The sequence below is a fragment of the Muscardinus avellanarius genome (genome assembly GCF_963383645.1).
Source record: "Muscardinus avellanarius genome assembly, chromosome: 3".
NCBI lineage: Eukaryota > Metazoa > Chordata > Mammalia > Rodentia > Gliridae > Muscardinus > Muscardinus avellanarius.
In genome coordinates, this window is record NC_137788.1 from 120,558,622 (window position 1) to 120,586,238 (window position 27,617).

General features: G+C 45.9%; 2 protein-coding genes across 2 annotated transcripts; both read right to left on the bottom strand.

Moving 5' to 3' along the window:
- Window positions 1-260: 260 nt before the first annotated feature.
- NUDT17 (nudix hydrolase 17) lies at window positions 261-2,291 on the bottom strand (the record flags this gene model as incomplete). Its single annotated transcript, XM_080693466.1, has 8 exons — window positions 261-312; window positions 396-545; window positions 994-1,130; window positions 1,285-1,383; window positions 1,502-1,594; window positions 1,678-1,703; window positions 1,855-2,038; window positions 2,109-2,291. 8 exons carry the CDS (start codon window positions 2,289-2,291, stop codon window positions 261-263), a joined length of 924 nt encoding a protein of 307 aa, XP_080549592.1.
- Window positions 2,292-5,292: 3,001 nt separating this feature from the next.
- On the bottom strand, window positions 5,293-26,379 carry POLR3C (RNA polymerase III subunit C; the record flags this gene model as incomplete). Its single annotated transcript, XM_080692492.1, has 14 exons — window positions 26,221-26,379; window positions 25,026-25,281; window positions 24,743-24,928; window positions 22,624-22,712; window positions 16,380-16,484; window positions 16,165-16,257; window positions 12,736-12,816; window positions 12,376-12,427; window positions 10,908-10,968; window positions 10,365-10,515; window positions 8,708-8,809; window positions 8,529-8,578; window positions 7,623-7,772; window positions 5,293-5,374 (listed from the first exon to the last, which is right to left on the bottom strand). Exons 1-14 carry the CDS (start codon window positions 26,365-26,367, stop codon window positions 5,293-5,295), a joined length of 1,605 nt encoding a protein of 534 aa, XP_080548618.1. The 5' UTR covers window positions 26,368-26,379.
- Window positions 26,380-27,617: the final 1,238 nt, after the last annotated feature.

Here is a 27,617-nt window from a genome sequence, read left to right on the forward strand (position 1 = left end):
TGCACCTTTTCTGAGAGGCGGGATGATCCTTGTGCCCTCCTTCCCGATCTCTCTCTCTCTCTCTCTTTTCTCAGGCTCTTCCAGGGCCTAGGATCTATGTTGTAATTTTACTTTTTATTCCTAAAGTGTAGCAGAGTTCTTACCCATAATAAAATTTGTGAATGTTCTCAGAGTGTTGTGGAGGTGGGCTGGGGATGGGGTTGCGCTTCACTCTTCCGACCCCTGGTTTTGGGGAAGAGGGTCCACATTCCGTCTGTCCTTCAGTGGCCCTGGGTCCACGCGACGTCCATTTCACCTGGTGGGGGTCTTACACTGAGGATTGCAGGAGCCGCTCTCTTCCCTCTTCCCTGCCCAGAAGCCCTGTGCTGCGGAACCCCCAAGTTGCTTACCTTCACCGGCCCAGATGTTGCAGCCAGAGCCCCAGGGCAAACTTGGTTCCAGTGCTGACTCTCTCATGGTCCTCCGCTGTGGCTGGGGTCGTCCGCAGCAGTGTGGACACAGGCAGGACCAGAGGGCGGGCCCCTCCACCCTCTAGTTCCACTGCACTGCGGTACAACAGCTCGTGTCAGGGCCGGGCCTTGTCACTTATGGACAACTCCCAGATGTTAGGTCATTGAGGCTTCAGTGGGAGAGCTGCGACTGAAAACCTAGCCAGCTGGCTGGACAAGAGCCACTGGAGTTGGTGGCCAGTGTCTTGGATCTCATATAGTCTCTCTTTGTGATACTGGGGATTAAACCCAGAGACCTTCTACCAGTAAGCCATATTTCCAGCCCTTTTTATTTTGAAACAGGTCTCACGACTTTGCTAAGTTACCAAGGTTGGCCTTGAACCGGTCCTCCTGATTCAGCCTCCCATCATGTGGGACAATAATTTATCAGTGGAACAACTCACTCCCTAAACCTTCCCCACACCACAAAACTCCATCATGAAGAGAGGCTAGAAACTGAACTTGGAGTACATGTGTTGTGGCAGGCTAAGGAAGAAGCTCTTACTGGACGGAGGATGGCAGGTCTTGAGGAACGTGGCTGGCCGTCCCTGTCCCATCCTCTGTGGTAGCCACTGCGGCTGCTACATCTGGTCCCAGCCACATGAGGGCGCTCACCTCACTTGGGTTGGGGTGAATCCGGGCCTGGATTAGAGACAGCCCTGTTGTGGCCTCTCCCTGGGGCACCTTTTGTGAGCACACGCACCCATAGGTGAGGGAGGCACTTTGCAGGGCAGGATACTGGATTTCCGTGGTTATCGCCCCTCCCTCAATCGCACCCTGGAGCTGCCCAGCCTACCTGCAGCTGCTGCTGTGACTGGCGGGAGGTCACAAGTAGGTAGAGAACAATGTGGTGGTATTTGGGGAAACCCCAGCTCAGTCTAGGAGGATAGGCAGACTAGGAGGGGGAAAAAAAATCAAAAGGGAGGATTTGCTGTTTTTGAACCTTTGGCCTTTGCGGATAATGGACATGGTCTCTTGGTTAAACAGGGAGGACCTCTGTAGGCCCGTCTCACCTCCCATAATCCCAGAGGGACCCAAGAGTATTGGTCCGGGGGCAGCTGCAGTCCAGTCTCCTCCCGCAGCTCTCGAAGCCCTCCATCCAGCAGCTGGGGGTCAGAGAGGGCAGGTCAGGTGGCCCAGGCCAGCGTCCGCCCCGTCCTGTTGTCCCCCCCTGCGGGCCGCCGGGTACCTCCTCCTCGGGCTCCACGTGTCCACCTGTAGCAGGAGTAGCCCCAGTGGGTGGGTGGTGTCTCACCAGGGACCCCACGTCGGCCCTGACCGGGCCCAGGCTGCAGTTTGGGGCCCTCTTTATCCTCTGAGACTAGGAATGGGGGGAGGGGGTGACCTCCGCAGGCCTCGGACTCACCTGGAGGGACCCAGAGGCCGGGGGACACTTTGAGGGTGCGCGTCCTGCGGGTCAGCAGGACGGTCTGGTCGCTGGACTGCAGAAGGACGGCCACTCCCAGGTCCACACCGCGATCCGGGGGCTGCTGGGTGTCGGGGGCGCTCGGCTGCGAGTCCAGGGCCGCGAAGGGGCAGAAGGGGGGCCTCTGGCGGGAGCGTGGCGGGAGGCTCAGGGGCGAGGGCGGCCGCGGGGGAGCCGCCCGCCCGCCGGCCCACCTGCAGCGGGAGCCTCGCCGCGGCGTCCGCGAAGGGCCCGGCCGAGAGGACGAGCCGGCCCGGCCTCCAGCCGCAGTAGGCGGGCCACGGCCCCGGCCCCGCGCCCAGCCGGCCGCACACGCTCTGCGCGAAGCCCGCGGGCTCGGCGCGCCCGGCCCGCAGCAGCAGCACGCGCGCCGCCATGCGCCGCCCGGCGTGGGAGCAGGCCCTGCGGGAGCCCGGCCGCGGGGTGGGGGGTGGGGGAGCCCGGCCTTGTGGTCCACGTGACAGTCGGCCGACCACCCCAGGCCCTGCGGGAGGCCGGCCGCGGGGTGGGGGGTGGGGGAGCCCGGCCTTGTGGTCCACGTGACAGTCGGCCGACCACCCCAGGCGACAGACACCCCTCCGCAGCAGTCCCGTGACGTCAACCCCAGCCACCCTCAAAGTTAATGACATCTGTTTTCAAGCCAGACACCTAAGGAACTTTTCTTTTATTGTACTGGGGGTTGACACCAGTTGTCTTCGACCTCTGACCTACTACTGCCCTATTTTTTATTTTATTTTATTTTATTTTATTTGCGGGTCTGGGGATGGAACCTGGGGCCATTCGACCTCCGAGCTATACCCCCTGCCCTAGCTTTTATTCTTTATTTTGAAAGAGTCTCATTGAGTTGTGGAGGGCCTAAGTTAGCTAGGCTGTGCGTGAACCTCGAGATCTTCCTGTCTCAGCCTTCCGAATGCTGGGAGTACAAACATGCGCTGCGTAGCCTGACATCTATTTTTAATTCTTTATTTTTTTTGCGGGTCTGGGGATGGAACCCAGGGGCATTTGACCTCCGAGCTACACCCCCTGCCCTATTTTTTATTCTTTATTTTTTAACAGGGTCTCACTGAGTTGCAAAAGGCCTCACAACGTAGCTGAGGCTGTCCACAAACCGCGATCCTCCAGTCTCAGCCTCCCGAATGCTGGGATTACAAGCATGCGCCGCCTGGCTTTAATTCTCTATTTTGAAACAAGGTTTCACTAAATTGCTAGCTCACTAAATAGCTGATGTTGGCTGAGAACCTGCCATCCTCCTGTCTCAGCCTCCCACGTGCCGGGATTACAAGTGTGTGCCACCATGACAAATATAAATAGAAATGGAAAAAAAAAATATATATATATATATTTTAGAAGTCCCACTAAGTTGCCAAGACTGTCCTTGAACCTGTGGTCTCCTGTCCTTGCCTCCCAAGTACTGGGATTACAGGTGTGTGGTGTCACACCCAACAGATAGCCTCTTAATTATCTTTGTATAGTGTTTAGTATGGTGGCTGGCTATTGTCACTCAAGTATGTAAAGCATTAGAATAAACATTGGTAAGAGAAAACTGAAGGGCCTGGTGTGGTGGTACATACCTTGGGTGGCTAAGACAGGACTGCAATTTCTAGGCCAGCATGTAGTAACTTCCTGAGGCCCCATTTTTTTTTTTTCCGGTACTGGGGATGGAACCCAGTGGCATTCTATTTCTGAGTAACACTCCCAGCCCTACTTTTTCTTCTTTATTTTGAAACAGCTGAGTTGCAAAGGGCCTAAGTAGCTGAGGCTGTCCTCTAACCAAGATCCTCCTGTCTCAGCCTCCCAAATGCTGGGATTACAAGTGTGCGCCACCATGCCCATTTCAAAAGCACTCACTCCTGCTGGGCGTGGTGGCGCACACTTGTAATCCCCGCGCTTGGGAGGCAGAGACAGGAGGATCATGCAGGTTCGAAGCCAGCCGCACACACTGGCTTAGGAGACCCTGTTTCCAAATAAAAATGTAAAAATAGGTCTGGGAGTGTAGCCCGGAGGTAGAAGGGCTTCCAGGAACCCCAGCTCCAGGCACGTCTGAAGTTATGTAAGTAGAACACTTAACACAATACTTAGCTTATGGTAAACACAGTAAATTATTGTTTTCCTAAAGTAGCAGCTCTAAAACTGTGTGTGTGTGTGTGTGTGTGTGAGAGAGAGAGAGAGAGAGAGAGAGAGAGAGAGAGAGGGGGGGGGGGAGGGAGGGTCCAAAGGCTGGGATTACCAGCGTGTGCCACCACGCCCATTTCAAAATAAAAAGGGCTGGGGTTTAGCTAAGTGATAATACAACCCTGGGTCCATAGCTAGGTGTGGTAGAACAGGTCTGTAATTCCAGTACTTGGGAGGTAGAGAGGATTGTAAATTTGAGGTCAGCCTTGGTGATTTAGTAAAAGCCTGTCTCAAAATAACAGCTGGGCCGGGCGTGGTGGCGCACACTTGTCATCCCCGAGGAGGCTGAGACAGGAGGATCGCACAGGTTCGAAGCCAGCCTCAGCTACTGAGTGAGGCTCTCAGCAACTTAGTGAGACCGTTTCCAAATAAAATGTAAAATGGGTCTGGGAGTATAGCCCAGAGGTAGGAAGTCTCTGGGTTCCACCCCAGTACCACAACACAACAAAACAAAACAGCTGGGGGTGTAGGCCAAAGGTAGGATACGCCTGGTTCAACCCCCGGTGCTCCCACCCTAACAGAAAACTGGAAGGATTAAAAACATCTGCTTTAAATGAATTGAAGCTGCTAGACAAATCATCTCTCTCACACGCGCACACACCGCGCACACACCCACACACAATTTTAGAGCTGCTACTTTTAGGGGGACCATGGATTAGAGGAAAGCAACAATTTACTGTGTGCTTACCATAAGCTAGGCATTCTAAGCGTTCTGCATACGTAAGTTCAGATATGCCTGGAGCTGGCAAATGTCCTCTGTTCAGAGTCCAGCGTGGGGGCTTGAGTGGGCCCACCTGCCAGCCTTGAAAACAGGTTTCCTGCCAGGCGTGGTGGCCCACGCTTGTAATCCCCGTGCTTGGGAGGCAGAGACAGGAGGATTGCGCTGGTTTGGAGCCAGCCTCGCTGGCTTAAGAGACCCTGTTTCCAAATAAAAATATATAAATAGGTCTGGGAGTGTAGCCCGGACATAGAAGGGCTTCCAGGAACCCCAGTACCACCCTTTGCAATTCATTGAGACCCGGTTTCAAAATAAAGAATAAAAAAGAGGACTGGGGGATGTAGCTTGGAGGTAGAATGCCCCTGGGTTCCAGCCCTAGCACCACAAAAACAAAGAATAGTCAACAGAGCCTCCTGCAAAGCACACATCCAGGCACATCCTTTATTTCTCTCTGTCCCCTCAGATCCTCCGAGGAAAGTACTTCTGGGTCACTGTCTCTTCATGGTGCTCTCGATGAATGACTCCAGCAAGAAGATGGTTTCATCCACCTGGATCTCACTGGCATCCAACCTGAGTGAGAAAATAAAAGCATTTACCCAGAAGGAATATTCATTAGCATATTTAAGATTATAGGTTGGGGCAAGTGTGGCGTGGTTACCCTTGAGATTAGGGTGGAAAGCAGGAGAACCACTAGATCATTCTCTCATTTACTGAGCTTCTTTCTCTTCTTTTTTTTTTTTTTTTTTGGTACTGGCTGTTGAGGCCAGGGACCTTCTACTTCTGAGTTAGACCCCCAGCCCTATTTTATTTTATTTTGAAAATGGGTCTTGCTAAATTGCTGAGGCTGGCCTGGAACTTGCAATCCTTCTGCTTCACCCTCCCAAGAACTGTGGTTAAGGGTGTGCACAACCACGCCCGGGCACTGAGTATTTCTTATGTGCCAGGCATTGTGGAAACTGCTGAGGATGCAGAAGATAGAGCCTCTGTCCTGGGGCAAGTTACAGTCTAACTTGCAACCAGGAGGAAAAATAGGATGTGTAAACGTGAGAAGCAAGAGTGGCTGAAGCTTGAAGTCAGTCATGATCAGGAAAAGAAAGAAACTTCCTCACCTGATAAAAGCTGTCAAGGAAAATATCATAGTTAAATGATGGAAAACAGAATGCTTTCCCTAAGATTAGGAACAAGACCAGGATGTCTGCTCCTGCACATTCTACTCAGCCTTTTACTGGGGGTTGTAGTCAGGGCAATTAGGAAAGAAAAATAACAGGAATCCAGATTGCAAAGGAAGAATATTCTCTTTTTACAGGCAACATGATCCTCTACATTAAAAAAAAAAAAACTCTCGCTGGGCAAGGTGGCACACACCTGTACTGCCAACGCTTAGGAGGCTGAGCCAGGAGGACTACAGGTTCCAGGCCAGCCCCAGCAACTTGGTGAGGTCCTGTTTCAAAATAAAGAATAAAATAAAGAATAAAATGGGGATGTAGCTTGGAGGTTGAATACCCCTGGATTCAGACTCCAGTATCCTCCCCAAACAAACACACAAATATAAAGCACACTCAAAGAATCCACAGAAAGGGGCTGGGGATGTAGCTTAGTGGTAGCGTGCTGGCCTACCCCAAACTGGTTATTTTCTTATACACTAGCCATGAATGATCCGAAAATGAGAAAACACTAGAGGTAAAAGTACTACTGGGAATACATTTAGCAAAAGAAGCGTAAGACTCATACATAGAAAACTATAAAACATTGTTGAAAGAAATCAAAGGTGACCTAAAGCAATGGAAGGACTGCTCGTGCTCATGAGTTGGGTGATTTAATATGAAGATGGTAGTATTCCCCAAGGCAACCTACGGAGTCACTGTAATTCCTATTCGGGTGAGCGGTGAGGATGAGAGGAAATGATGATGGAGATAGGCTGCTACAAAACTGTGAGAGGTCCTGTGAGTCAGGCCAATGGGTCTGGTCTTTATATTGTGGATAGAAGGACTCCATAAATTATCTGAAGTAGGAAAGTGATGCTATCATTTTATTTTTATTTTCTGTATTACTGGGGATTGAACCCATGGACTTTCTACTTCACAGCTGAAACCCCCAGCCCTGGCCGGGCGTGGTGGCGCGCGCTTGTAATCCCTGCGCTTGGGAGGCAGAGACAGGAGGATCGCGCTGGTTTGGAGCCAGCCTCGCTGGCTTAAGAGACCGTTTCCAAATAAAAGAAATATATAAAATAGGTCTGGGAGTATAGCTCAGAGGAAGAAGGGCTTCCAGGAACCCCAGTACCACCAAAAACAAAAAACAAAAAGAACAAAAAAACACAAAAAACCCCAGCCCTATTTTCTTTTTCTTATTTTGAAACAGGGTCTCACAAAGTTGCTGATGGCCTTGCTAAACCGCTAAGGCTGGCTTCAAACCTGCGATCCTCCTGTTCCAGCCTTCCCAGTACTGGGATTACAGGTGTGTGCCACCACACCCACCTCTAGCAATCACTTTAAAGCTAGTAACTTCAAAGGCATGTAAGAGAAGGTTTGGATGGAGAGGTCAAGCTCTAGAACAGAAGCGATGGATGCCGGTATGAATACCAAGATGAAAGGCCAGATTCGGGACATGTAATGACGCAAAATTCACAGGACATGGTGAGTAAGAGCAGAACAGTACAGAGGAGAAGCTGAGGACATTGGCAGAATTGCTGATTTAGGGGAATCCGTGGATTAGATTCTGTGACTTGAGCTGGGGAAGACGATGGTGAGCTGAGGTCTGTGCTATGTCGCGGGTGGCAGGCTACTGGGACGGATCGGGTCTGGAGGTAGGAGGGGCTCACTTGTTGACGTTCCGTTTCAGGGTCTCCAGCTGCTGGCGCTCAGGGGCTGTGATCATCTCCTCTATTTCTTGCAGCTGCACCTCCTCGGCTCCTGTGGCCTGCATGGATGCCAGGATGGCTTCTACCCTCTGAGACTTTTCTAGTAGACGCCTAGCAGATAAACACAGCTCTGAGGCATGGTTCCTAACTTTGAGATTCTCTTACCCTTGTCTCTCTCTCTCTCTCTCTCTCTCTCTCTTTTTTTAAGGTACTAGGAATTAACCCAGGGGCATTCTACTTTGAAGCTACACCCTCAGCCCTACTTTATTATTTTTGTTGTTGTTGTTACTTTATTATTGTTGTTGTTGTTGTTGTTGTTGTTATTATTATTATTATTATTATTATTATTATTATTATTATTATTATTATTTGTGGTACTGGGGATGGAACCCAGGGGCATTCTACCTTCAAGTTATACCCCAGCCCTAGTATGTATGTATGTATGTATGTATGTATGTTATGTATGTATTTAGCGGGTCTGGGGATGGAACCCAGGGCATTTGACCTCCAAGCTACACCCCCTGCCCTATTTTTTATTTTGAAACAGGGTCTCACTAAGGTGCCAAGGGCCTCACTAAGTAGCTGAGGCTGGCCACAAACCTGCGGTCCTCCTGTCTCAGCCTCCCAAGTACTGGGATTACAAGTGTGCACCACCACACCCAGCTTGTTTATACATTTCTCATAAATCTAATCTGCAAAATTATTTCAGATGAAAAACATTAGTGTTCTCAGACATAACCCCAATGCCAACCTAATGCAGGCATTTGATGTCACTAGACTGGTTATTGGGTTTTCACTTCCATTTCTATAATTTCCCTTCCTTTGGCCTTAAGAAGTGTAAGTAACTTGGCTGCGCCCGCTACTCACTTGTTCTCCTTGGTTTCAAATTGCCTTCTTTCTATCAAGTTGGCTATACTCTGAGGAAAGAGAAGAAACGCAAACGCCTAGCACTGTATTTCAATCACTCAGGTAAAAAGCAAACAGGTGAAGGAGGCCGAGGGTCAAGAGCCCCGTGAGGGCGACGGGGTGAGGTCCTTGCGGGTTACCATGTGGCACCTATGCAGCAGCATGCGGGCAGCCGACAGGACATTCACAGCATATAAATAGAAGGTCCGCGATGGGGCATGGTCTGGTGTTTTGGGAATTTCCTATTTGTGCACAGAAAGAAAAACAAGAGAAACTGTCCTATTCAAAATTAGCCAAGTAAACCCCACCCATCACTCAACACTCTCTTCCTAGTTCTTTCCCCTTCCCTGGTCATGCAGCAGCTGCGTGGCATGATCAGCCACGCATTTTTTGTTTCCATTTGATTCTCAGCATTTTGCGTGGGGGAGAAAAGAAGGCAATTAACTGATACGCACTAGGCAAACGCTACGTGCCAGGTCGGTATTTGATCTTTACAACAAACCGTATTATTCTTATTATCACAACCTATCAGTTCTTTCACTTTTTTTTTGGTGTTGGGGATTGAATTTAGGGGCTTTCTACTCCTGACCTACAGCCCTATTTTATTTGTTTCTTTGGAAACAGGGTTTTACTAAATTGCTGAGAGTGCAGCTAAGTTGCTGGACTGGCTGCAAACCTGCAATCCTCCTGCCTTAGCCTCCCCAGTACTGGGATTACAGGCACGCACCACTACAGCTGGCCCATTAGCACTGTATAGATGGGGAAAAAAGATGATCGTTAACTTGCTCAGCAGAACTGGGTATAAGAGGCAGAGCTGTGATCTGCTCCAAAATACATTCTACCTCTTCCTAAGGATCTACCACATGACTCCGCGGGATCCAACAGATGCCCCTGACAGACTTAATCTAGTTTTATTGGCACTGGGGATTGAACCCAGGGGCGTTCTACCTTTGAACTATACCCTGAGTCCTATTTTATTTTTATTCTGAAACAACATCTCTCTAGGTTGATGAGACTCTCACTACTTACTGAGGTTGGCTGTGAACTTGTAATCTCTCTTTCTCAGCCTCCCAAGTACTAGGATTGCAGGTGTGTGCCACCGTGCCTGACTCTTACACTTTTTTTTTGTGGGTCTGGGGATGGAACCCAGGGGCATTCAACCTCCGAGCTACATCTCCTGCCCTATTTTTTATTCTTTATTTTGAAACAGGGTCTCACTGGGTTGCAGAGGGCCTCACTAAGTAGCTGAGGCTGTCCACGAACCGCGATCCTCCGGTCTCAGCCTCCCGAATGCTGGGATTACAAGTGTGCGCCACCATGCCAGGCTCTCTATTATACTTTTTTTTTTTTTTTTGGTGGTACTGGGGGTGGAACCCAGAGCCTTTCTACCTCCGGGCTATACTCCCAGGCCCATTTTATATTTTATTTGGAAACAGGGTCTCACTAAGTTGCTGAGAGCCCCACTTCGTAGTTGAGACTGGCTTCGAACCTGCGCGAGCCTCCTGTCTCAGGCTCCCAAGAGCGGGGATTATAAGTGTGCGCCACCACGCCCGGCTTCTCTATTATACTTTTAAGGCTAGAGAAAAAGTCAGGAATGACACGGGGAAAAGGGCAGGGTGGCTTTGAGGTAAATTTCTGTTCATATCTCTCTTACTAGGTCAGTTAAAGCTCCACATTATACTTCAACTGGTTGCTATGTCTTTGTTAATACTTTTTCCCATCTCAGAGCTAGCTGCAGTTTGCGTTGAGACTGGATGCCTGCCTTGGGATTCTCTCCCTCACCCCGGGCCTGGTTACCTGGAGTGTCATGAAACTTTCGGAGAGCATCTTATAGAGCATGTCCTTTGCCTCCTTTGCAGGAATCATAGCAAAGTCCTCGACTTGCTTCTGCTCCAGGTGTTTCTTTTGCAAAACCAGACGGAATATTCTCGCACAGCGAGACCCAAATCTGGAAAATAAAGAAGGAAATGACATGCCAGCACAGAAAGCCAGCTTTGGCTCCTCGTCCCAGATGGTGGCTGTCCTAGTGCATGTGTGGAGGAGGAGGAGTCAGAGAGTGCTTTCGCAGCTCCACAGGCTGGCGATGGAATTGTTAATCACAAGCTGACTCTTGAAAGCCATAATTCTTGCATCGCAAGGCCTTAGGGAGGCTGGGTAATGTGCATCACTGGGAATTAAGTGGCAGTTTTTAGGGTGAAGAGTTGTTGTAGACAGGATCTACAGCTGTCCAGTAGGAAAACGGGGTAAACTGTGCCAAGATGTGCCTGATCACGTATTTTATTCAAGTGGGGTGTGGATAGAAGGATCTCACCCCAATCCCAGTCAAGAGTAACCCCTTACCTCTCCTGGACAATGGATTCCAGAGTGGCCGTGGCTAGGGATGCTAATGCTTTATGGAGGTCTTTATGCAGAAGATTAAGGTCATTCAGTAACGTTTTGGCCTGGTCATTGCGACCTAATTTCCTAACATAATTAAATTGTAAATGTTATTTTACTTTTTACTTTAGTAGTTTAATTTATACTATTAATTATCGTTTGTATTCATCTTATTTTTTGTGGTACTGGGGATTCAATCCAGGGGCATTCTGTCTCTGAGCTATACTTGTAGGACTATTTTATTTTTTATTTGGAAACGGGGTCTAAGTTGCTGAGGCCAGGCAAGTACTTCTCAAATAACTCGGATTACAAGTGTGCACCACCATACCTGGCTATAATCTTAATTTTTTTTTTTTCAGTACTAGGGATGGAACCCGGGGCATTCTACCTCCCAGCTACATCCCCTGCCCTATTTTTTATTCTTTATTTTGATAAAGGGTCTCACTGAGTTGCAAAGGGCCTAAGTTAGTAGCTGAGGCTGTTCACGAACTGCAATCCTCCTCTCTCAGCCTCCCAAATGCTAGGATTACAAGCATGTGCCACCATGCTTGGCTCTAATCTTAAACTTTTAATTAAGAAAGGTTTAGCCGGGTGTGGTGGCGCACGCTTGTAATCCCAGAATTTGGGAGGCTGAGACAGGAGGATCGTGGTTCAGAGACAGCCTCAGCTACTTAGGCCCTCTGCCACTCAGTGAGACCCGGTTTCAAAATAAAAGAATAAAAATTAGGGCAGGGGTGTAGCTTGGAGGTCGAATGCCCCTGGGTTCCATCCCCAGACCTGGAAAAAAAAAAAAGGTTTAAGTTTTTCTTAAATAAACTTTAGTTGATTAAAAGTAATTTTTATTTTTTATCATTAGTGTGGTCTATTAAAAATTCAAGTTGGGCATGGTGGTGTATGCCTGTGATCCCAGTACTTGGGAGTCTGAGAAAGGAACCTCACAGGCTCAAGGACATCCTCAACAACTTAGTGAGACTCTCAGCAACTTAGTAAGACCTGTTTTAAGATCAAAAGTTAAAACAACAACAACAACAATAACAAAAAGGCTCGGAGCTTGGAGTGGTGGCATACACTTGTAATCCCAGTGCTTGGGAGGCTGAGGCAGGAGGATCGCACAGGTTCGAAGCCAGCCTCAGCTACTCAGTGAGGCTCTCAGCAACTTAGTGAGACCCTGTTTCCAAATAAAGTTTAAAATAGGTCTAGGAGTATAGCCTGAAAAAAAAAAAGACGTAGGGCTTGGGGTAAACACCTCTAGGTTCAATCCCCACTACCACATACATATACACACCTCAAATGAAAATTTGTAGAAAAATTGATTGACCATTACTTCAATTTTCTAACTTATTGAGTATATTGAACGTTACCAAATCTTTCCTAAGTCCCCATTCTGCTTCACAGTGCACACTGCCTGGTGAAAGATAACTGGTAAGGATACTGACGACATACATTCCTCCACCACTGTCACCAGACTTTCCAACAAACTCCAGCTGTTAAAAGAGAGAGAGAGAGAGAGAGAGAGAGAGAGAGAGAGAGAGAGAGAGAGAGAGAGAGAGAGAGAAAGTGAGTGTTAACTGAATGGAAAGTCCAGTGGCTCTGCGTCTAGTGCAGCAAATTTGGCCAAAAATTTGCAGCAGGCAGCCTCCCTATCAGACGATGGTGGAGAAACAGCCTGAGCTGGCCAGTAGAGAAAGAGGCCACAGGAGAGTGATATTAGGTATCAGATCAGTGGCACAAGTAAACTGTAAACAGAGTGGAAGAAAAAAAAAACAACAAAAAAAAGCAAAATCAGACTTACTGGGTCATCTGCCAGCAGAGTGAGATACTGATCGAGAACTTGCTTGGAGATGTTATAGCCAACAGGTAGGGATCTGAAGATCTGTGGAGCAGAAGGGATGCTGAAAACGGGCTTGAAAAGCCAGTAGTGCTGATATGATTAAAATATAGATATATATACCCTGAAAATTCCCATAGCCTGTTATATCTATAAACTGTACAAATGCATGTATTTGTATACACACATATATGCATGTGATGTATGTATGTGGGGAAAGCAAAGAGAAAGAATAAATGCAGCAAATGAAAAAAAATATTTTTTATGGTACTGGGGATGGAACCCAGGGGCATCCTACCTCTGAGTTACACCATTTGCCCATTTTTTATTCTTTATATTGAAACAGGGTCTCACTGAGTTGTAAAGGACCTCACTAAGTAGCTGAGGCTGTCTGAGAACCGTGATCCTCCTGTCTCAGCCTCTCAAATACTGGGATTATAAGTGTGCATCACCATGCCCAGATATATATATATATATATATAAATAAAATTTGGTGGTACTGGGGGTGGAACCCAGAGGCTTTCTACCTCCGGGCTATACTCCCAGACCTATTTTATATTTTATTTGGAAACAGGGTCTCACTAAGTTGCTGGGAGCTCACTTAGTAGCTGAGGCTGGCTTCGAACCTGTGCGATCCTCCTATCTCAGCCTCCCAAGCACAGGAATTACAAACGTGTGCTACCACACCTGGCTTAATATATTTTAATTTTACATCTCACAAGTATAAAAATATCCCAATGCCGGGCGTGGTGGCGCACGCTTGTAATCCCCGCACTTGGGAGGCGGAGACAGGAGGATTGCGCAGGTTCGAAGCCAGCCTCGCTGGCTTAAGAGACCCTGTTTCCAAATAAAATATAAAAATAGGTCTGGGAGTATAGCCCAGCAGTAGAAGGGTTCCATCCCTAGCCAAAAAAAAAAAAAAAAAAAAAAAATCCCACAATACTCATAGTATTATTTTATTTTTTGTAGTGCTGGGGATTGAACCCAGAGGCATTCTACCTCTGAGCTTCATCCCTAGCCTTTTTTTTTTTTTTAATTCTTTATTTGAAACAGGGTTTCATTAAGTTGAGGATAGCCTCATTAAATAACTGAGGCTGAGCCGGGTGTGGTGACGCACACTTGTAATCCCTGCGCTTGGGAGGCTGAGACAGGAGGATCGTGCAGGTTCAAAGCCAGCCTCAGCTACTTAGGCTCTCAGCAACTTAGTGAAACCCTGTTTCTAAATAAAATATAAAAAATAGGCCTGGGAGTATAGCCCAGACGTAGAAAGCCCCTGGGTTCTAGCCCCAGTACCACCAAAAACAAAAACAAAAACAAAAACAAAAAAAAAAAAAAAGAAAAAAAAACAAAAGGTGAGGCTGACTGCAAATTTGTGGTCCTTGGTTTCAGCCTGGGATCACAAGCCTGAGCCACCATGCCTGGCTCTCATAGTATTATTTTTAAGAGTAAAAAACAAGAAACAATCCAAATGTCTAGTGATAAGAAATTAATTAAACTACAAAGCTGGGTTTGGTGGTACACACTTGTAATCCCAGCATTTGGGAGGCTGAGACAGGAGGATCCCGGTTCTCGGCCAGCCTCAGTTACTACTTAGTGAAGGGTCTTTGCAACTCAGCGAAACCCTGTTTCAAAATAAAGAATAAAAAATAGGCCTGGAATGCCCCTGGGTTTCATTCCCAATACTGGAAAAACAAAACAAAACAAAACTGCAGCATGGCCATAAAGTAGAATAAGTTGTTATAAAAAATGAGATAGAGCTGGGTGTGGTGGCACACATCTATAATTCCAGTACTTGAGAGGCTAAGAGAAGGGCAGCCTCAGCAAATTGTGAGACCTGGCAAGACCCTGTCTCAAAATAAAAATAAAACAGGGCTGGGGGTGTAGCCTCAGAATCAATCCCTAGCACCACACAGGAAAACAAAACAAAAAGAATGAGGCAGATTTATAAATACTGACATGAAAAGAAGTTTTATATCTATTGTAATATGAAAAAAAGAAAAAAAATACAAGTTATACGACTGAGGATATAGCTCAGCAGTAGAGTGCCTGTCTAGCATGCATAAGGTTCTGGGTTTGATCCTTGGCACCACAAAACAAGTTATATAATAGTATATACAAGCATGTGCCACCATGCCCGGCAAAACCAAATATTTTATTTTTTTCGTTTTTGCAGTACTGGGGATGGAACCCAGGGCCATTCTACCTCTGAGCTATACCCCCAGCCCTATTTTTTATTCTTTATTTTGAAACAGGGTCCACTGAATTGCAAAGGGTCTCACTAAGTAGCTGAGGATGTTCATGAACTCGGATCCTCCTGTCTCAGCCTCCCAAATGCTGGGATTACAAGCGTGCACCACCATGCCTGGCTAAAACTATATATTTTAAATAAGGTTTTCTTGGGGGTGGTACTGGAGATTGAACCCAGGAGCATTCTACCTCCAAGTTACACCTCCAGGCCTATTTTTTATTCTTTATTTTGAAACAGGGTTTCACTAAATTGCCAAGGGCCTCAATAAGTAGCTGAGGCTGGCCACAATCCTGCAATCCTCCTAGGTATTGAGATTACAAATGTGTGCCACCATGCCCAGCTTAAAGTTTAGACCGAGGTACGTACATAGTATGGTGGTGCATGCCTGTAATCCCAGTACTTGGGAGGCTGAGACAGGAAGATCGTAGGTTGGAGGACAGCCCTAACAACATCGTGAGACTCTCAGCAATCTAGCAAGAACCTATTTCAAAACAAAAAATAAAACAAGGCTGGTGGTATAGCTCACAGGTAGAATGCCCTTGGTTTGTTTGTTTGTTTATTTATTTATTTATTTTTGTGTGTATGGTAGTGGGGATAGAACCCAGGGGCATTCTATCTCCAAGCTATACCCCCAACCCTATTTTTTATTCTTTCTTTCTTTATTTTTTTTATGGGTCTGGGGATGGAACCCAGGGGCATTCGACCTCCGACCTACAGCCCCTGCCCTATTTTTTATTCTTTATTTTGAAACCGGGTCTCACTGAGTTGCAGAGGGCCTCACTAAGTAGCTGAGGTTGTCCACGAACCGTGATCCTCCTGTCTCAGCCTCCCGAATGCTGGGATTACAAGCATGCGCCACCATGCCCAGCTTATTTATTTTTGCAGGTCTAGGGATGGAACCCAGGGGCATTTCACCTCTGAGCTACACCCCCTGCCCTATTTTTTATTCTTTATTTTGAAACCGGGTCTCACTAAGTTGCAGAGGGCCTCACTAAGTAGCTGAGGCGGGCCGTGAACTGCGATCCTCTGTTCTCAGCCTCCTGAATGCTGGGATTACAAACATGCGCCACCAAGCCCAGCTATGTATAAAAATTTTGGATACTCACGAATCGGTGAGAAGGCTAGCATAAGAACAGGCAACTCACCTCATTGGAAGACAAGGGCTGGGTGAAGGGGGCACTGGAGGAAGTGGTAATCTCACTCATCCGCAGCATGGTCCGCACGATCTCGCTGCTCGTCTGGGTTTGAAAAGTACACTGGGAGTCAGGATTCATTGTGCTGCCCTCCACTGCCACGAGCCATGGCCACATCGGGCAACTGCCTGAAAAACCTTTTCTCCAGTGACCCACTGAGATATCACCTGGTCCATCCTGTTGGCGACTGCGCTCACTATGGCTTGGTCACGGAAGTGTTGGTGGAATCTGTCAAGGTTGGCCTGCCAATAAATCCCATCATCTGGAATGGGCTGAAGAAGAGAAAAGGATTAGAGGAAAACATTTAAATATAGTGCGGTTTTTCTGGGGAGAAGCTTAGGTTTAACTGTTATTCACCATTTCTTTTCCTGTACTCTAGCAACTATGTTGGTTACAGAAAAATCAATCGTGTGGACAGTGTCTTGACCAACTCCAACCTCAAGCAGGCTCTCAACACCCAGCTCCAGTCTTTCTCCATTTTATTAACTTTTTTCCATGATCCTTGAGGCTTCCACTGAGCCCTCTCTTCATACTCTTATCAGAGGACCTTGCTTTGATTTCATAGAGAAAACAGAAGTCTTAGGCTAGAACTCATTCAGTTTTGTGCACACATCTCTTCCTTTTTTAAAAGTGAGTGTGTGTGTTGTACCCCCAGCCCTATTTTTATTCTTTATTCTGAAATAGGGTCTCACTAAGTTGTGGAGGGCCTCACTAAATTCCTGAGGTTGGCCTTGAACCTACAATCCTGCTGTCTTAGCCTCCCAAGTACTAGGATTACAAGTGTGTACCACCATGTCCAGCTCTTTATTCTTTTTATTTTGGTGATACTGGGGATGGAACCTAGGTACATTTAACTTCTGAGCTATACCCCCAGACTTATTTTACTTTTTTATTTGGAAACAGTGTCTCATCAAGTTGTAGATGGCCTCAGTAAATTGCCGAGGCTGCCTATGAATCTGCGGTTCTCTTATCTCAGCCTCCCAAGTACTGGGATTGCAAGCATGCACCACTACTCCTGGCTTTATTCTTTATTTTGAAACAGAGTCTAAGTTACAGAGGTCCTCACTAAATTCCTGAGGCTGGCCATGAACCTGGACTGCACCACCATGCCCTTCTTAGATATCTACATTTCTTTTCTTTCTTTCTTTCTTTCTTTCTTTCTTTCTTTCTTTCTTTCTTTCTTTCTTTTTCTTTCTTTCTTTCTTTCTTTCTTTTTTTTGTGGTACTGGGGATGGAACCCAGGGGCCTTTTACCTCCAGGCTACACTCCCAGACCTATTTTATTTGGAAACAGGGTCTCTTAAGCCAGCTGAGGCTGGTTTCAAACCTGCACGATCCTCCTGTCTCAGCCTCTCAAGCGCAGGCATTACAAGTGTGCGCCACCATGCCAGGCTTAAATTATTTTGAAACAGGGTCTCACTAAGTTGCAGAATTCTGACCTAAGTAGTTGAGGTCACAATCCTCAGGTCTCAGCCTCCCAAATGCTGGGATTACAAGCGTGTGCCCCCACACCTGGCTGAGATGTCTACTTTTCTTTATTGCACTGTTATATTATTATTATTATTATTATTATTATTAGTAGTAGTAGTAGTAGTAGTACTGGGGATAGAACCCAGGGGCATTGTACTTCCAAGCTATACCCCCAGCCCTATTTTTTAGTCTTTTATTTTTTGAAACAGGGTCTCACTGAGTTGCAAAGGGCCTAGCTAAGTAGCTGAGGCTGTTGGCGAACTGTGATCCTCTGGTCTCAGCCTCCTGAATGCTGGGATCACAAGCATGCACCACCATGCCCGGCTGTAACTTGTAACTGTTACTTTATTTCAGGCTCTAATCATGGCCTAATTGGATTATTATGATAACCTGTTTTTTTTTCTTCTTCTTTTAAACTTTTTTTTTTTTTTTTTTTTTTTTGTGGTACTGGAGTTCCTGGAAACCCTTCTACTTCCGGGCTACACTCCCAGACCTATTTTGTATTTTATTTGGAAACAGGGTCTCTTAAGCCAGCGCAGCTGGCTTCGAACCTGTGCGATCCTCCTGTCTCTACCTCCCAAGCGTGGGGATTACGAGCGTGTGCCACCACGCACGGCTAAACTTTTTTTTAAGATACTATAAAAGGAGTAACTACCCAGATGTGGTGGTGCAGGCTTGTAATCCCAGTACTTGGGAGCCTGAGACAGGAGGACTGCAGGTTCTTGGCCAGTCTCAGCAACTTGTGAGGCCCTCTGCAACTTATTAAAACCCTGTTTCAAAATAAAGAATTAAAAACTAGGGCTGGGTGTGTAACTTGGAGGTAGAATGCCTCTGGGTTAAATCCCCAGTACCACACATACAAAAAGGAGTTTTCTGATTCTACTCTTGCTGCTTTTGCACCAGCCTCCCCATTTCTCAGAGAATAATGCTCTGAGTTCTGTTCAGGAATCTGATGAAAGATATAGCGTGCTCCAATGAAAAATGCAGGGAGCACAAGTACATGTGGATTGTCTAAAATCCATCCATGGAATCACACCAGTTATGAATTTCTGGGCCCTAGTAATTTTTCTAAAACTTAAGTCCAGTCACTTTATTCTCCTGCCTTTAGGATAAAAGACAACTCTTAGTCAACCAAGCACTATCTGCTGAGGTCCTGCTGGTATTCCAGGTGGCAGAACAAGACACTGCCCACAAGGAGTTTGTAGTCTACTGGGATCATTAAGACAAACATGCACACAAATAATATATAATTTTAGCTGTGAATATAAGTTCCGTGAAGAAGAAATAGAAAAGCGTACAGCAACTGGAGTAGGGGAAAGCAATGGTGCTTCAGCCCTGGGGGAGTAGCATTTACTCTGAGATCAGAATGGTGAAGGAGGCACGTATGCAAAGATATGGGAAAAAGCATCGAAGCAGAAGGAATGGTAAGGGTAAAGCCCGGCATCTTTAAGGGACAGAAAGAAAGATAGAATATGGTGAGCGGGGCCTCCCAGCACTTGGGAGGCTGAGACAGGAAGATTGTGGTTCATGGACGGCCTCAGTTACTTAGTGAGGCCCTTTGCAACTCAGGGAGACCGTCTTAAAATAAAGAATAAAAAAATAGGGCTGGGGTGTAGCTCGGAGGTAGAATGCCCCTGGTTCCGTGCCCAGTACTAAAAAAAAAAAAAAAAAAAAAAAAAAAAAGAATATGGTGAGCAAGAGAGAGAGTGGAAAGAGTTGGGGGATGGAGGCCTGGATTTTGGTGTAAGGCTTAATAGTCCACAACTTGCATTTCTTCTAAGAGTGCTAGGAAGTTATTAAGAGTGTCTAATAAAAAAAAAATTAGTTGTAGTACTGAGTATTAAACGCAGTTCCTTACATATGCAGGTAGGCGCTTTGCCAATGAACTATATTCCCAGGCCTTTTTATTTTCACTTTATAGTTATTTATTTTTGTGATACTAAGGATTGAACTTGGGGCATTCTATCTCCAAGCTACATCTCCAGCATATGATTTTCTTGTCTTGGCCTCCTAAGTACTGGGGTTACTGGCACCATCATGCATTTGTGTGTGTTTGTGTGTGTGTTACTAGGGATGAAACCTAGGGGCATTCTACCTCTGAGCTATACTTTCAGCTCTATTTTAGTCTTTTACTTTGAAACAAGGTCTCAATAAATTGCAGAAAGCCAGTTGCTGAGGCTGGTAGTGAATCTCCTGTCTCAGCCTCCCAAGTACTAGAATTACAAGTGTGTACCATCACACCAACCTTCTCTTTTTCTTTTTTTGTGTGGTATTGGGGATGAAACCCAGGGAACATCTACCTCAGGCTACACCCTGGACCTATTTTATTTTATTTTAGTGTACTAGGGATTGAACCTGGGGGACATTCTACCTCTGAGTTATACCCTCAGCCCTATTTTTTATTCTTTTTTTTGAAACAGGGTCTCACTGAATTGCAGAGGGCCTCAGTGGAAGGGGAAGGCAATTAATCTGCTGTGGCCATACTTAGTTTCAGATGCTTACTAGACATCTTCGTAGGAATACTGAGAAGGCATTTGAATCTAGGAGTCCTGGCCTAAGTTTATCCTTCAATACACATTTCTCCTTACTGTCCACATCTGTATGTTCCAGCCATACCAAACAATTTAACCTTTTCTCAGGCCCTTTTTTTGCATCAGTTGTTTCCTCTGTTCAATGCATGAAGTAAGTTAAGCCTCAGAAGAGGGCAAAGCTGGGCATGCTGGTGAATGCCTGTAATACCAGTACCTGGGAGGCTGAGATAGAAGGATTACAGGTGTGAGGCCAGCCTTAGTAATTTAGCATGGCCCTCAGCAAGTTGGTGAGATCCTGTTTCAAAATAAAAAGATTCTGTTTCAAAATAAAATCCCAGTACTTGGGAGGTTGAGACAGGAGGATTGCAGGTCCAAACCCAGCCTCAGCAACCTAGTAATACCCTATGTCAAAATAAAATAGGGCTGAGGGTGTAGCTTAGAGTAAAATGCCCCTGAGTTCAATCCCCAGTGTATGTATACACATACATACATACATACATACATATATATGCACACAAAAAAAAATAAATAAAAATAAATAAAAAACATATATATAAACAAAAGCCAGGTGTGGTATTGCAGGCCTGCAAGCTCAGTACTTGGAAGACTAAGACAGGAGGATTGCAGGTTCGAATCCAGCCTAAGCAATTCATTGAGGCTCACACATCAACTTCACAAGACCCTGTATGTATGTATGTATGTATTTATTTTTGTGGTAGTGGGGATGGAAACCAGGGGCATTCTACCTCCTGGCAACACCCCCAGGCTTATGTTTTATTCTTTATTTTGAAACAGGGTGTCACTAAGTTGTGAAGGGCCTCATAAGCTGAGACTGGCCATGAACGTGTGGTCCTCCTGTCTCAGCCTCCCAAGTACTGGGATTAGAAGTGTGTTCCACCACGGCCGGCTTTTACATTTTATTTATTTAAATGTTTGTTTGTTTGCTTGTTTATTTATGTGGTACTGAGGGTGGAACCTAGGGGCTTTTCTACCTCCAGGCTATACTCCCAGACCTATTTTATACTTTATTTGAAAACAGGGTCTAAGTTGCTGAGAGCATCACAAAGTAGCTGAGGCTGGCTTCGAACCTGTGTGATCCTCCTGTCTCAGCCTCCCAAGTGCTGAGATTACAAGTGTGTGCCACAATGCCCGGCTTATATTTTATCTAAAAACAGGGTCTTAGCTGGGCACAGTGGTGGATGACTATAATCCCAGTTCTTGGGAGGCTGAGACAGGAGGACCACAGGTTCGTGGCCAGCCTCAGCTACTTAGTCAGGCCCTCCACAACTTAGTGAGATCCTGTTTCAAAATAAAGAATAAAAAATAAAGCTGGGGGGTGTTGCTCGGAGGTAGAATACCCCTGGGTTCAATGCCTAGTAATACACACACACACACACACAAATAAATAAAAGAGCTGGGCACAGTGGTGGATGACTATAATCCCAGTAATTGGGAGGCAGAGACAGGAGGATCGCAGGTTCGAGGACAACCTCAGCAACTTGCCTGATAGTGAGACCTTGTTTCCAAATAAAAACTAAAATCAGGCTAGAGGTGTAGCTTGGAGGTAGAATGCCTCTGGGTTCAATTCCCAGTACCACAAAAACAAACAAAAATAATAGGACTGGAAGTGTAGCTCAGAGGTAGATCGCCCCTGAGTTCAATCCCCAGTACCACTAACTAGCTAGTAAATAAAAATACAGTTGGGGGTACATCTTGGAGGCAGAATGTCACTGGGTTCAATTCCCCAGTACCAAAAAAAAAAAAAAAAAAAGAGGAGGGAGACAGCACTGGGGTTTACTCCTTTTATTATTTATATATATATATATATATATATATATATATATTTTTTTTTTTTTTTTTTTTTTTTTTTTTGGTGGTACTGGGGGTGGAACCCAGAGGCTTTCTACCTCCGGGCTATGCTCCCAAACCTATTTTATGTTTTATTTGGAAACAGGGTCTCACTAAGTTGCTGAGAGCCTAAGTAGCTGAGGCTGGCTTCGAACCTGTGCGATCCTCCTGTCTCAGCCTCCCAAGTGTGGGGATTACAAGCGTGTGCCACCACGCCCGGCTCCTTTTATTTATATTTTTGCAGGTCTGGAGATGGAACCCAGAGACATTTGACCTCTGAGCTACACCCCCTGCCCATTTTTTTTTTTTTATTCTTTATTTTGAAACAGGGTCTCACTGAGTTGCAGAGAGCCTCAGTAAGTAGCTGAGGCTATCCGTGAACCGTGATCCTCCTGTCTCAGCCTCCCGAATGCTGGGATTACAAGTGGGCGCCACTACCACTTCACTGGTCTATTCTACTACTTCGTAGCTCAGGAACCTTTAGGGCCTTTTGGGGCTTGTTATCTGAGTGCTCTTTCTGGCCTGCGTCAGGGTGAGACTTCCTAATCAAGAAGCCCCATTACCTCTTTGTTATCTGTGGCATGTTTTGGTCTCTTGGCCTTGGGCTCCCCAGCAGCATCGTCTTCAGATGATCTCCTCCTTTTACCCTTGCCTGCCAAGTAAAACAAATCAACATCTCAGGATGACAGGAAGTGACCAAAGGAGAGCAGCCGTTTGTCTCTTGGTCCTGAGGATATCTGCAGCCGCCTCTAGGTTAGAGTTGTTTAGGAGGCAGAGGAGCTAAGGGAAACTCAAGTCGGTGACCACATCATCTGCAACTCAGTTTGTTCAGAAAGGAATTCATCCTCTCGTCTCCAGATTGCCTCTCCTTGAATAGCACCATCATCCTTTCACAAGTCACTCCTGATGCCTCTGTTACTTTTTTTTTCTTTTTCTTTTTCCCTGGTATAGAACCCAGGCCCTCTCATAAGCTAGAAAAGCACTCTACCACTGAGTTACATCCTAGCTCTTTTTATTTTCAGACCGTCTCACTAAGTTGTCTACGCTGGCCTTGAACTAGCATTCCTCCTGCCTCGGCCTCCTGAGTAGCTGACAGCCTTGGTATCTATTTTTCACCAGTCGGCTTACATTTACCTTTGCCACAGCCTCCCACCCTTTCTGTCGACAGAAAAATCTCTTAAAAATGTAAAGTACATCAGGTCACTTCCATGATGAAAAACCTTTACTAGCCGGGCGTGGTGGCGCACGCTTGTAATCCCCGCACTTGGGAGGCGGAGACAGGAGGATCGGGCAGGTTTGAAGCCAGCCGCGCTGGCTTAAGAGACCCTGTTTCCAAATAAAAATATATATAAAAAATAGGTCTGGGAGTGTAGCCTGGAGGTAGAAGGGCTTCCAGGAACCCCAGTACCACCACCAAATAAATAAATAAATAAATAAATAATAAATATATAAAAAATGTAAATTAGATCATGTCACTTCCCTGATGAAAATCCTTGACTAGTTTTCTTTGTCCTTATAAAGGACAGACGCTCTATGAGGCCTTGCCTGATCTAGCCCTGTCTGTCCCTCTAATCTCCTACTCGTCTTTTCTCTGCTCACTTGCTTCAGTAAACTCACCTTCACTTCCGTAAGTGCTTTGTTTCCCTGACCACACAGCTCCCTTTGCCACAAATGCTCATCCTCGCTGTTTAGCTCCTATTTCTGCTATGAATCTCAGCTCAAATCCCACTTTCTCAAAGAAATGTGCTCACACCATTTGAATAAATCCAGTCCCCATTATATATTTTTATAACACCCCATGTTTTTCCTTCATAAGGCTTATTACAATTTGTTACATTTCTATGTGATTTTTTTTTTCTTGGTGCCAGGGATTGAACCCAGTGGCATTCTGCCTCCAAGCTACATCCCCGGCCCTTTTTATTTTGGGGGGGGGTCTGGGGATGGAACCCAGGGGCATTCAACATCCGAGCTACACCCCCTGTCCTATTTTTTATTCTTTATTTTGAAACAGGGTCTCACTGAGTTGCAAAGGGCCTAAGTAGTTGAGGCTGTCCACAAACTGTGATCCTCCGGTCTCAGCCTCCCAAATGCTGGGATTACAAGCGTGTGCCACCCGGCCCGGCTTATTTTTTATTTTGAAACAGGGTCTTGCTAGGTTGCTCAGAGTTTCACTAAGTTGCTGAGGCTGTCCTCAAACGTGTGATCTTCCTGTCTCAGCCTCCCAAGTACGGGGATTACAGGCGTGCACCACCATGCCTAGCAGTCTATGTGATTGTTTGATTAAAGTATATCTCCTGTACTTAGACATAAGCCCCATAAAGGCAGGACTCATGTTCTTCTTTGTGTGTATACGACTGCAGATTGAACCCAGGGGCTTTCTACCTCTGAGTTACACCCTAGCTTTATTTATCTTGAAACAGGCTCTCGCTAAGTTGTGGAGGGCCTAAGTAGCCAAGGCTGGTCTTGAACCAGTGATCCTCAGGTCTCAGCCTCCCAAGGACTGGGATTACAAGTGTGAGCCACCAACCGAGCCCCATATTTTCTCATTATGATATAACATAGTGTCTGGCACATAGCGAACACTTGGTAAATCCTTAGTTGCTTCAGTTGCCTAACAATTAATAAAAAAAGAAAGAACCCATAATCAGGGCAAGCCACAGTTCCAAGGTCACAATCTCTTACCTATCAAGCTCAGTTTAGGAACCAAGTACATGTCCTTTTCATTAATGACAAGGGTGGGGGCAGGTGGTGGCGGCCCAGGGTCTGAATTCTCAGTGGCAGGCACCAAGGGGCAGCGCTGTACAAAGTGTGTGTCTGCCAGTCGCACAAATGTGCTTGATACCTCGGCGTAGTCCATGGTCTTGCCATCTGTACAAGAGGAAAGGGCAAGTGAGATGGCGCCAGCTAGCTGAGTCCGCTCCTCCCATGGCCAGCTTTTGCCGACAGCCGCAGATACGGTACCGACCCTCCATGGTCTCCGTGAGTCTGTCTGCCACTTTCTTCACCACAGCTGACATTGTCATTTTGCCATTCAACAGCAGTTCCTCCACGATCAGCTCCCCCGTGTCACTGTACAGTGTTTTGGTAGTATAGATGTACCGGGGATACCTAAGCATTCGCAACACTCGGCTGCACTGGGCTTCATACTCCACCACGCCACGTTTATGCACTTGATATATCACCAGGTTATGCTGGATGAGTACACAAAGGGCTTTCTTCACCTACATAGAACCCAAAAGAGAGGAAAGACCTCAAGATATAGCTTGCTATTGCCAGCCGTTTTTTTTTTTTTTTTTTGTACTGGGGGTGGAACCCAGAGGCTTTCTACCTCCAGGCTATACTCCCAGACCTATTTTATATTTTATTTGGAAACAGGGTCTCACTATGTTGCTGAGAGCCTAACTAAGTAGTTGAGGCTGGCTTCGAACCTGCGTGCTCCTCCTGTCTCAGCCTCCCAAGCACGGGGATTACAAGCGTGCGCCACCACGCCCGGCTGCCAGCCGTTTTTGGTCTAAACAGTTTGCTAAGTATCAGGAGATGACTAGAAAAGAATCGCCATTCTTCTTTCCTTTCTGTTGGAGTAGCTAGTCAGTATGAATGTCAATGAGAAGCTGGGCTCGGTGGCACTTTGCTTGTAATCCCAGGACTTGGGAGACAGGAGGACCATAGGTTTGAGGCCAGCCTCAGCAACTCAGCAAGGCCATGTTTCAAAAAAATAGGGCTGGGTTTGCAGCTCAGAGGTAGAATGCCCTGGATTCAATCCCCAGTACAAAAAAAAAAAGTCAATAGAAGAATCAGGAAGATTCTTTGTTATAATATTCCTATTTCTTCTGATCTTTATCTTTCAAATCACAATTTACTTTCCTATCGTCCTCATTACTTAAAGGTAGTCATGATATTCGTAGACTTGCTGTGAATAAATAACATGTGGTGTGGGAAGAGCAGAGATTTACTTAAGCAGCTGTGATGGAGGAACACTTTCAGAAGCAAAACCTCAGGGCCCAAGAACTATCCTCCTCCCCACCAGAAAACAATGTCCTGATCCCAGGGCAGGCTTTTTCGACTTCCACTTTCAAGGGTGAGGAATAGCAATATTGAAGTTATATGATAGAAATTAATGAAAGAACTAGAGAGAGCAAATCGATGTCATCTAAACATACCTGATCCAGCGATGTCCCTGTGTCATGGGCAATTACTCTAAGTGGCTGGCTGCCAGTTCTGATGAGATGGACTCCAATTTTTTCTACAATCTCTCCAAAATGCTCTTGTAGCAACAAAGAACACAGCTTAATTTCTGCTTGAGTCATTGTACTGGTGAGTCTCAGAACTTGGAAAAAACAAGAGCACAAATTCATGTATTTTTTTCTGGAGGGAAATTTGACAGTACATATAAAAAGCCTTAAAATCTGGCATATTTCCGACCTAACAATTTCGTTTTATATACTCTGTTCCAAGGAAATAATAAAAAGTAGTCACTAGTACTCCTTATACTACTGACATACTGAAACAACTTAATGTTATAATAAATTATTGTGTATCTATATTGTATATCTATATATCTAGATTGTATATCTATCTATGCTAACATTTAAAATGATTCAGTGCAATACATATTTGCAGAAAAATGTAATGAATTGTAATAGAAGCAAATTGCAAAGAAAAATGTATATTAAAATTAAGTTACTGCAGAAAAAAATAAAAAAATACATATGTATAGGGGGAAAAAGACTGGAAGCCCACAAATCAGTTTTTATCTTTATGGGCTTATCTATGATCTCATTTTTCTTTAAAGATTGGGTGTAGGTGATTTTGCTCCCTGTCACAGATCTTAAGCTCTTCGAGAATTAAGGTCATTGTTGACAGTTCAGTGGGAGTGAACAGGTAGTTTCATTTCCAACCCATAAAGGAACAGTTTAAAAATACAAATGAGAGTCGAGTGTGGTGGTCGAGTGTGGTGGCGCATGCTTGTAATTCCAGCATTTGGGAAGCTGAAACAGGAGGATCGCAGTTCGAGGACAGCCTCAGCTAAGTGAGACCCTGTTTCAAAATAAAGAAAAATAGGAGGCCGGGTGTAGTGGAACGCTTGTAATCCCCGCGCTTGGGAGGCAGAGACAGGAGGATCATGCAGGTTCAAAGCCAGCTGTGCTGGCTTAAGAGACCCTGTTTCCAAATAAAAATATAAAAAATAGGTGTCTGGGAGTGTAGCCCAGAGGTAAAATGGTTGCCAGGAACCCCAGTACCACAAAAAAAAAAAAAAAAAAAAAAAAAAAAAAAAAGAAAAAGAAAAATAGGGCTGGGAGGCTCGGAGGTAGAATGCTCTGGGTTCCATCCCCAGTTTAAAAAAAAAATTGTGTAGAGAAGAGCTTCTCCACAGGGTGCTTCAAACTGATGCAGGTTTGTTGTTCGCAGAGCAGTCTTTCTCTTCCTTCCTTTCCTTCTTGCGGTAAGGGGATGGAACCCAGGGGTATTCTACCTCCGAGCGACACCCCCAGCCCTATTTTTTTATTTCTTAAATTTTTACTCCTTGACGGAGTGTGGTGGCGCACGACTGTAATCA